This window comes from Peromyscus leucopus, chromosome 2 (genome assembly GCF_004664715.2).
Source record: "Peromyscus leucopus breed LL Stock chromosome 2, UCI_PerLeu_2.1, whole genome shotgun sequence".
NCBI lineage: Eukaryota > Metazoa > Chordata > Mammalia > Rodentia > Cricetidae > Peromyscus > Peromyscus leucopus.
This window is the reverse complement of record NC_051064.1, coordinates 133511117-133522024: the sequence shown is the minus strand read 5'-3', so window position 1 is coordinate 133522024 and position 10908 is coordinate 133511117. Positions and strand designations below refer to the sequence as shown.

Genomic DNA, 10908 nt, shown 5'->3' with positions numbered 1-10908 from the left:
CTTTCTGAGAGATGATGCATCTGGCATCGTGAGCAGGGGTGTGGCTTCATCCTGTTCCAGTTAGGGGGTGACGGGTGCAAGGAGTCCTCTGGACAGGGTGGGAGTACGGTGCTCTGGATCCCATCTAGGCACCACCGAAACAGGGAAGGAAAAAAACAAAAAACCCGCTGCACTCTTCCCCACTTCCTGAGGTCCAGAGTCATGGGTTTCGCTTTGAGTTCCAGTTCTGCCCTTCCCGGAGGTCCCTGGTCCAGGCCCTGCCCCCAGTCCTGAGAAACAGCCGCCGGGCCCTCGCCATTCAAATACATGATGGGTATTTTACCATCACTACAGTGTGTTGGATTCACAAAAGCATATTTTGCAAAACAGCAGAGTTTATTAAGGTGTGAAGACAGAGCGAGGCACGGATTCTTCCTGGATCGTGGTGGAAAAGGCGGTCGGTGGACAGGAAGTAATCCATCAGTGTAAGTGTGCATGCTCGTGATTCATTATCTGTTCTCAAGGTCCCCTGAGACAAGCGCTCTTTATGCTTCTGAACTTGGTAGTTTCAAGACTGATTTATTTTTAAATTATACATATGTGCATGAGTCTGTGTGTGTGTGTATGTGTATACATGCACTCACACATAAGTGCAGGTACCCTCGTTGGCTAGAAGAGGGTGTCAGGCCCCCTGGAGCTAGAGTCACAGCATGGGTGCTGGAAACAGAAATCGGGTCCTCTGTCCAAGAACAGTATACACACTTAGCTGCTGAGCCACCCTCCAGTCCCCAAACATGGTGGGGTTTAAAAATCAGCTAAAAGCAAGTAGACTGGCTGGTGCGGTTGTTACCCGTGGTTTTTGTTGTTTGCTTTTTGGAGTACTGGAGAGCAGACCCAAGATCTCATTCGTGCTACGCGAGCGTTCCACCTCTGCACCACATGCCATCTTTGCTTGCCACGCATTAGGCTCTGGGTTTAATTCCAAGAACCTCAAAAAGAACTTGTTGGGGTTTCTTTTAGGAGACAGTATCTCAGCCTGGCAGTGGTGGCACATGACTTTAACCCCAGCACTCAGGAGGCAGATTTCTGAGTTGGAGGCCAGCCTGGTCTACAAAGTGAGTTCCAGGACAGGCTCCAAAGCTACACAGAGAAACCTTGTCTCAAAAAACAGAACAAAACAATGAAGAAAAAAAGAAGAAAGAAAAAAAAAAGAAAGAAAAATGCGAGACAGTGTCTCACTGTTTAGCCCAGGCTGGCCTTGAATTCATTTTGTAGACCAGGCTGCCCTGGAACTCACAGAGATCTGCCTGCCTCTGCCTCTCAAGTGCTGGGATTAACAGCATGGATCGATCGCCAGCCTTGCCCAAATAAGCAACACATAGCATAAATATTTTCAGGCAGGCCTTCCGTGTCTCAGGCTTTCTGAACCTTGAACTCACTGTGTAGCTGAGAAGGACACTGGAATCCTTATCTCCTGCCTCCGTGTTTGCTGTCTACAGTGCTGGGGATCGAACCCAGGGCTTCCTGCAAGCTGGGAAGGAAAGAATTCCACTAACTGAGCTACAGCCCCAGCCACAAGAAGTATTATTTAGTTATTTAATTTATTGTTTTTGTTTTGTTTTATTTTGTTGAGGCAGGGTTTCTTTGTGTAGTCTCTGTCTGGGACTCACTCAGTAGCCCAGGCTGGCCTGGAACTCACAGAGATCCACCTGCTGAGATTAAAGATGTGCACCACCACTGCCTGGCAAGAAGTATTTTTAAAGTTTTGTTTGTTTTGAGACAGGGTCTCATTATGTAGCCTTAGCTGTCTTGGAACTCCATGTAGACCAGGGTGGCTTTGAACTCACAGAGGTCTCTGCCTTTCTCTGTTCCCAAGTGCTGGAATTAAAGATTAAAGGTGTGTACCACCATGCCTGGCTTTTTGAAGATTTAAGATTTAAGTGGTGTTGTGTGTGTGTGTGTGTGTGTGTGTGTGTGTGTGTGTGTGTGTGTGTGTGTACAGAGGCCAGAAAGAGTGTCTTCTGGAGCTGGAGTTGCAGAGAGTCACAAGCTGACTGACTTGGGTGCTGCAATCAGGCCCTCTGAAGAGCAGCCAGTGTCCCACTGGGTCGTCCCTCCAGTCCTAAGAATAATTTTTTTTTAAAGTGGAATGGTTAAGACATGTCAGTGCCTTTTAAATTTAATCATTTTCATTTTATGTGCATTGCTGTTTTGCCTGCGTGTGTGTGAAAGGGTGCCAGATCCCCTAGAACTGGAGTTACAGACAGTTGTGAACTGTGGGTGCTGGGAATTGAACCAGGGTCCTCTGGAAGAAGTCAGTGCTCTTAACCCTTGAGCCATCTCTCCAGCCCACTAAGAAGAATTCTTTAACTTTGGAAATCTCTGGTTCTTGGGAGTTTCTCTCACGTCTTCATTTCCCCCTTTTCTGGGTGACTACTAACAAAGACTGCTTCCGCTTTGCATAAACAGTGAGAGGGAGCGCTGGAGGGTGGCTCAGAGGTTAAGAGCACTGGCTGTTCTTGCAGAGGACCCACGCTGGGTTCTTAGCGTCTCTATGGCGGCTCACAGTTGCCTAGAATTCCAGGTCCAGGGCTCTGACACCCTCTTCTGACCTCTGTGGCCACCAGACATGCACAGGGCTTAAGGCTCACGAGCCTGCGAAACACATGAAACAGAATAAGTAAATCTAAAAAGAAGTTATTATTAATTTATTTCTTAATTACACTCGTGATATTAATTACATTTGTGGTATTCACTGAAAAGAATTTATTTTTATTTCATGTGTATTAGTGCATGTATATCTGATTCCCTGGAACTGGAGTTACAGACAGTTGTGAGCTGCCATGTGGGTGCTGGGAATTGAACCTGGGTCCTCTGGACCTCTGGGGCAGCTCTCTAGCCCCTGAATTTGTTTTTTAAGTAAAGCTGGAAGCTGAATGTGGTAGTCACATGACTGTAATCATAGCACTTGGAAGACTGGGGCCAGAGAATCAAGAGTTTCAGACCAGCTTGAGCTACAAAATCCATCTCAAAAATAAGATAAAATACAAAATGATGAAAACAAGAAATAAAAAATAAAGGAATCTAAAATCAGGAGAGGCAGGGTAAGCCTCTGGGAGTCCTGAGGTTCCCAGTTTCATGTCCATCAGCATCCCTGAGTCTGCAGGAGCATCCTTCCTCTCTGCTTTCTGTCTTTCCTTCCTCCTCTCCTCCTCTCCTCCCTCCTCTCCTCCTTCCCTCCCCTCTTTTCCTGTCCTGTCCTCTCCTTTCCTCTCCTCTCCTCCTCTCCGCCTGGACCCTTACATCCTCCATCCTGCACTAATGATGTGAAGATGGAGTATTTTCTGATGACCCCCAAAACCTCTGTGTCCCCTGATCCTCGTTGAGTGACTGTTCACAGAATCTGTTAATATAAAAATATTCAAGCCGGGTTGGTGGACGTTTAATCCACACTCGGAGCAGAGCCAGTGGATTCTGTGAGTTCGAGCAGTGGGCTACAGTGAGCTCAGGAAGCGCAAAGCTAACAGAGAAACCTGTCTCGAAAAAACCAAAAAAAAAAAAAAAAAAAAAAAAAATATTCAAGCCATTGTGGAAAACTCCAGAAAACAGTTAAGAGACAGCAGTGAGCCTCTCTCCACCACAGTTGCCGGAAGCTGCGAGATGTTTCTCCTTTTGCACATTTTTCAACCACAAGGAAGTCAGTTCCCGTCCCATCTTATTTCCTAAAACAGGAAGCGGGGTGTTAGGAGAAAGTCTGTCTTGTTTTGGTTTTGACATAGGGTCTCATCCTGAGCTTTGTAACCCAGGGATGACCTGAAGTCCTGATCCCTCCCAAGGGCTGGGGTCACAGCCTGCGGCGGCACCTGAGGAGGCTTTTTTACCTGCCTTGCTCAGAGGCTGTGGTGTCCTAGAGAGGTGGTCAGCTCTGCATCACGAGAGGAGTCCAGGCAGAGGGCCACGTGAACCTGGGGTGGGCAGGGCAATATATCTTCTTCCTCAGACCCAGAGGGTGTGTATCTCCTAGGGGACCCCAAACTACACAAGGTGGCTGTGGCACCAGTCTGGACTTGGAGTTCTGGGGTGGGGGCAATCTGGGCACATCACAGCTGGGGAGTGGGACAGTTTTTATCCATTCAACATCTTCCTGGCCTGAAGTAGTGGTGCATGCCTGTTACCCCAGAAGCTGGGAGGAGGCAGTAAGAGGGTCAGGAGCTCAAGGAGCCATCTTTAGCTCCACAGTGAGCACCAGGCCAGCCTGGGCTACATGAAATCCTGCCTGAAAACCAAAACAGGGCAGAGGATGCAGAGCACTCGGTAGATCACTTGCCTCAAATGCATGAAGTCTGGGATTCGATCCTCAGTACCTAATAAAGTGAGTGTCGTGGCCACACACGGATATGGAGGCAGGAAGATCAGAAGTTCAAGGTCATCCTCAGCTACATAGTAAGTTTGAGTACAATTTGTGCTACAGGAGACACTATCACACACACACACACACACACACACACACACACACACACACACACCATACACACTCATACCACACCACACATATACCACACACGTATACACATACCACACACATACACATGTACACACCCTACCACACACACACCCCACAGCACACTCACACTCACATACCACACCATACTCACACCCACATACCACACCCCATACACACACCCCACACACTCACACCACACCAGACACACATTGCACACACATACACCACACCACATACATACACACACACCACATTACACACACATATACCCACACCACACACACACACACACACACACACCACTACATACATACACACACACACTACACCACACACCTACACCCCCCCCACACTACACACACACACACACACACACACACACACACACACAGAGTCAATCTTCTGGGTATTAAATTATCAAGTCTTGAACTTAGATCTGCACCATAAGGCCAAAGTCAAGGAACGTAGGTGTAGGAATTGTCCTGGGTGGTTTTTGTCAACTTGACCCACGCTAGAGTTACCTAGAAACCTCAGTTGAGGAAATGCCTCCATCGCATTGACGGAGACAAGTTTGCCGTGCAGAGTTTTGATTTATGGTTGATGTGGATGGGGCCAGGCCATGGGGTGGGGGCCAGTGCCAACCCTGGGCAGGTGGCCCTGAGCTCTGTAAGAAAGCAAGCTGAGATGGTGGTGGCGCACGCCTTTAATCCTTGCACTCGGGGATAGGGGGGTGGGGGGCAGAGGCAGGCGTATCTCTGTGAGTTCGAGGCCAGCCTGGTCTACAGAGTGAGATCCAAGACAGGCACCAAAACCACACAGCAAAAGCCTGTCTCAAATTAAAAAAAAAAAAAAAAAGAACAGAAAGAGAAAAAAGAAAGCTGAGCGAGCCATTAGGAGCAAGCCAGTAAGCTGCGTTCCTTTATGGCTTGTATCAGCGCCAGCCTCCAGGTTCAGGTCTTGAGTTCCTGCTCAGACTTCCCTTGTGATGGATTGTGATCCCAGAGCTGTAGGTGAAATCAACCCTTTCCTCCCAAGTTGCTTTTGGTCATGGCGTTTTATCACAACAGTAGAAATTTTAACTAAGAAAGGATTCAATATTAGAGACGAGGAGACAGGTCAAGGGGATAAAGTCCTCACCCAAGAGTTCGGGAGTGTTAGCGAACCAACTGGGCTCCTACCAACAAGGCTCGAGGGGCGTGGTTATGGGCGTGGCCTCTCAGTGGGCGTGGCCCCGGGCTCTCCACTGCCGGCTGCAGACGCATCTGAGCCCTCGCCTAGGACCATGGAGCCCGTGCTGCTGCAGGACTTCGTGAGCCTTCTGGACCCCGCCTCCCTTCCGCGCGTGCTGCGGGTCTGCTCCGGAGTCTACTTGGAGGGTGAGCGGGCCCTGGGGGACGCAGCCAGGCATGAGGGATCGTGCCTGTAATCCCAACACTGAGGTACCGAGGCAGGAGGGTTGGCACAAGTTCCAGGCTAGTCAGTCTAGTACAGAGTGAGACCCTGAGGGCGTTGGGGTTTGAATTCGGACGCTGCCTCTTGCCCGAGCTTTATGAGTTCGCACCAAACCCACCTCCCCGGACCTCGGCTTTCGTCCCGTGGGTGATGAGAAGTCGGTGAGGTAGCACTGGGTGGCAGCGAGGCAAGGACTACCTGAACAACCTAGGAAGTCCTGTCTCAAGTAACAAGACCAATTATAACAGTAAGTGGATAAATAAGTAAACGGAGATCGCTGGTCCTCTGTGTTAGGCGGGCATTAGGGTGCTTGCTACAGTTATTGCTGCCTTTTTTTTTTCCTTATGTGAGAGAGGATCTAGTTTTGTAGCCCAGGCTGGCCTCAGACTTGCAGTGACCCTTTTGCCTCTGCCTGAAATTGCCATGCCTGGCTTGCTGTTGCTCCTTTTTCTGTCTCTCTGCCCCCCTTACCCCCTTTTCTCAGCTCTCCCTTTCTGGAGGGATCCAACCCAGGGCCCTGAGCTCCAACCACTGAGATACACCCCAGTTCATTTTTTTTTTTTTTCTTTTGGCTTTTCCAGACAGGGTTTCTCTGTGTAGTTTTGGAGCCTGCCCTGGATCTCGCTCTGTAGACTAGGCTGGATCGAACTCACAGAGATCAGCCTGGCTCTGTCTTCTGAGTGCTGGAATTAAAGGCGTGCGCCACCCAGTTCATTATTTAAGCACCAGATCAGCCCTCCGACTGGGCTCTATGCTCCTTGCCTTCTGTCTCCCTGGCCCTCTTGCTAGATGGTCAGATCATTTCTTCATTTCTCAGCTTGAATGGTCCTTCCTCCAAGAAGCCTTCCTGCTCTTTGCCTTGCACAGCTGCTTCTTGCCCACAGCTTTTCTGGTTCATAGCAGAGAAGAGATAGGCATTCCAGGGACACAGTCACCAGTTATGACTCAAAACAGCAAGTGGCCGGGGACTGACCACTTGGGTGGCGGGGGAGGAGAAGGGGATGTAGTGAATGAGAGACCCACTTGGCTGCTCTGTGGAGGGAGGAACCACAGCCCCCACTGAAAAGAGGGAGGCAGAGGAGAGAGTGGAGGGAGAGGCTGGGATGCTGGCTCCTTCCTCAGGGAACAAGCCTGTCTGTGGTGGGTGCCTGCCTCATCCTGCTCTCCAGAGGGAGGGAGCCTGGCTCTGCCATCGCAGCTGCCAGCAAAGTGGACTCTAGACCGAGGAGGGTCTCCACTTCGGGGGGGGGGTGTGTCTCTGCTCCACTGGAATCTGATGGCTCCCTGAAGCAGTCGTCTGAGGTCTGTCTGTCTGTCTGTCTGAGCCCAGAACATCCTCCCAGCATCCCTCACTCACCTCTGTCACAATACTTGAGTTTCCTCATTTGGTCTGACCTGGGGTGGTGGGAAGTGGCAGAAGTTGGGGTGTGGGTGTGCAAGGCTACATGGAAGGTAGGTGGCCATGGGGCAGGACTGGGCAGAGGGTGGTAGAGTAGCTGGCCATGTGGTTAGGAATTCCAGTTTGGGAGGTAAATACCCGGGACTTGACACCCCTAGTTCTGCCTCCCACAGCCCCTCCCCCCCCACCTCCACATTCCTGCCATGCTGGAGATGGAACCCGGGGCTTCGTAAATCCCAGACCAGCCCTCTAGTACTGAACTAACATCCTTCATCCTTTTTTTGGTTTAAGACAAGCTCTTCCTGCATAACGCAGACTTCTTCCTCCTGCCTAAATTTCCTGGAGGTGTAGTTACTGCTGGCTTTATGAACATTTGTTTAGATTTATTTATTTTGTTGGGGGAGTATGCATGTACCACAGTGTGCATGTGGAGGTCAGAAGACAACATTTGGGAATCAGTTTTTTTCTTCTTATCACCGTGATTTGGTGTGGGACTTGGGGATGAAAGAATCTTTACCTTGCTGACCCCTTTTTGGTATTTTTGAGGCAGGGTTTCATGTAGCCCAGGCTGGCCTAGAGCTCCCTATTTAGCCAAGGATGATCCTGAGTTCCTGGTCTTCCTTTGTACTGGTCATTTGGAGGCACTAACAGCACTTCCCTGAGCTGTCATTTATAGGAAAGAGAAACTGCTGTCACTACTTATTTAGAAAGGGAAATTGTGGGCCCCTGTTCCCCAAAGGGCAGTCATGCATCTTCAGGGCGGTGGAGCATCAGCCGCAGTTAGCAATGCAGGGCCAGGTATATATAACTCTGTGGCTAACCCAGGCTCAGGAATATATAATCTCCTCTGCCGGAAGGTCCACACCCTGACGTTGTAGCAACTGTGTGCACTTTTCGGAGGGCTTAGAGTGAGGTTTACATCAGTTTCTCATGGCCATGTGCACGGCCCTACTAGGGTTGTCCTGGGGGAGGGGCTCTCAGGTGGCCTCAAGGCACTGCCGCCTGCAGTTTCCCACCCTCTGCCCTCGGGATGGGGACCCTGCGCACACTGCGCACACCGCGCCGTGAGATCTTTACTGTGTGTCTTCCGATGTTCTCTGTGGCTTTAGGACTTGGTGTCAGGCCAAGTGGGCTTCGGAACTTGGAGGTGGGGCTCAGAACCTCAGCCTCCTCTATTTCCTCTAAGAGGAGCTCACTGGCTGGTGGACAGGGTGGTGGGGGTGGTCGCTGCCAACCTGAATTCAATCTGTGGGTCTCGCACGGAGAGAACTGGTTCCCAAGAGTTGTCCTGACTTTTTTTTTTTTTTTTTTTTTTTGGTTTTTCGAGACAGGGTTTCTCTGTGTAGCTTGCGCTTTCCTGGAACTCACTGTAGCCAGCTGTCTCGAACTCACAGAGATCCACTGCCTGCTCCAAGTGCTGGATAAAGCGTGCGCCACACGCCGCGAGTTGTCCTGACTTTTACACCCAGACTGTGGAATGTATACTCAAGATAAACATGATTAAACAACAACAACAAAAAGTTAAAAGCAACTCATCCGGGCTGGGGATGTGGGTCAATTGGTAGAGTGCTCACCTATCATGCATGAGACCCTGGACTTGATTCCCAGTACTGCAGAGAACTTGGCATGGAGGCACACCTCCTGTCTGTCATTCTAGCACTCGGGAGGTAGAGGCAGGAGGATCAGAAGTTCAAGGTCATCCTCGATATAGAGAGTTCAGGCCAAACTGAACTACAGGAGAGCCTGTTTAAATAATAGATAGATAGATAAACAGACAGAAAAACAAACAAACAAATAAATAAATGGAGCAAGTGTACAACCCCCTCATCTGAAGCAGAAAGCAGAGTGTTAGAAGAACTAGGTACCCAGCTGACTCTCTGTATCTACATGGAGCCTACGTATTCCGAGCCTGTAAAGGGGAGTTGGGGTTCACTGGGCTATTTACTGCTTCGTGGGTGGAACACACCCTCAGAGGCTGCAGTGATGTGGAAAATGGACCAGCCCTGACCGTCCAGTCACTCTAGGAGGCACAAACTGGGAGAAAGGCAAGAATGGGCCCCACCAGGGCTGCCTCCCATGGTCTGAGGATGGCCGTCTGAGCCATGGTCTGAGGATGGCCGGCTGAGCCAGCTCCTCTTTAGCAGGAAAAGACAAGGAAGAAAGCTGAGGCTGTGGCTTGGGGCAGAGTACTTATGTGTATGCTTGGAACCCAGGGTCAGTCCTCAGCATTTGAAAGAGAGAGAAAGACACTCAAGGCAGCAGAGTTTGTAAGGAACAGGGCACAGGCCCCCAGGGCCCGGCCTTTGCCAAAAATAGAAACTGAGTCTGTATGTCTCCACAGGTTCCGTCTATGAGCTCTTTGGGAATGAGTGTTGCCTCTCCACAGGGGACCTGATCAAGGTCACCCATGTTCACCTCCAGAAGGTGGTCTGTGAAAACCCAGAGACGGGTCAGACCTTGGAGCTCAACCCCAGCTTCTCAGGTAAGGCGTGCACCTCTGCCTCCCCACCCGCCCTGGCATCCCGCGGGCATCTTCAGCCACTCGTGGGTGGGGCTGCCACTCCCCACATCACCCCCGTCCCGCTGGCTTTGCACATAAAGATGACATACCTACTGTGATGTAGCCGGAAGGCCAAGGACACACCAGAGTGCATCCTTAAGGTCGCCTGAGCCTGGCATGTCCCTGACCTCTTCTAATCACATCTGCCTCCAGGTCTTCAGGTTTTGGTCTCTGTTTGCTCGTACATTCGTTCATCAAACATCTACTGACGCCCGTGTGTGCCAGTCCCTATGGGGAGCTGGGCATGTGGCCTCAGGATGAACTAGGCCCTTCTGGAGTGGCAGTGAGAGACAGCCAGGGTTCATGAAGCAGGCGCCAGCTCAGGGTGGGGTGGCCTGTCCTCCAGGGTCTTCAGATCCAGGAGCAAGAGGTGGTCCCCAGATTAGGGAGTGTGGCATGTGCCCATTCCATGCCTAAGAAATCCCAAGCGAAAGAGGTAGGTGGCACATGCCTGCATTCTAGCACAGGGAAGTAGAGGCTAGAGATCAGGAATTCAAGGCCAACCTTAGCTCCATATCTAGTCGGTCTAGGATACATGAGACACCGTCTCAAAAAGGGTCAGGATCCAAAGACGAGGCTCAGTTGGCAGGATGCTTCCCTGTGTACACAAAGTCCTGGGTCCTATCTCAGCACCGCATAAACCAGCTGTGGCGTAGTGGCGCATGCCCGTAATCCCTGAATTTAGGCGGTAGGAGCAGGAAGAGCAGAAGTAGGTCTCATGCCTGGGAGGCGATCAGCAGCAGATGCTTGCTGCCAAGCCTGATGATTCCAGTTCAATTCCTGGAACCTACGTGGTAGAAGGAGAGAGTGACTCCTACAAGTCGTCCTCATCTGACCTCCACACATGTGCTGTGCTGTGCACACGCATACATACATACATCTGACCTCCACACATGTGCTGTGCGTGTGCACACGCATACATACATCTGACCTCCACACATGTGCTGTGGTGTGCACACGCATACATACATCTGACCTCCACACATGTGCTGTAGCGTGCACATACATACATCT

The 10908-nt window shown here is 50.6% G+C and overlaps 1 protein-coding gene across 3 annotated transcripts in view; it reads left to right on the top strand.

Annotated features, from left to right (window-relative positions):
- Positions 1-338: 338 nt before the first annotated feature.
- The window catches only part of Themis2 (thymocyte selection associated family member 2), a 20094-nt gene continuing 9524 nt past the window's right edge, over positions 339-10908 (top strand). Inside the window, exons 1-2 of one of the 3 annotated variants that reach the window (XM_037203022.1) lie at positions 339-464; positions 9676-9816. Coding sequence is in view for 2 of the 3 variants with exons in the window: in XM_037203021.1 (XP_037058916.1) it covers positions 5766-5859; positions 9676-9816 (235 nt within the window). In the remaining variant the exon portion in view is untranslated. Of the gene's footprint in view, positions 465-5720; positions 5860-9675; positions 9817-10908 lie in introns of those variants that run through there. The other 2 variants (XM_037203021.1, XM_028888123.2) reach the window with 2 other exon arrangements.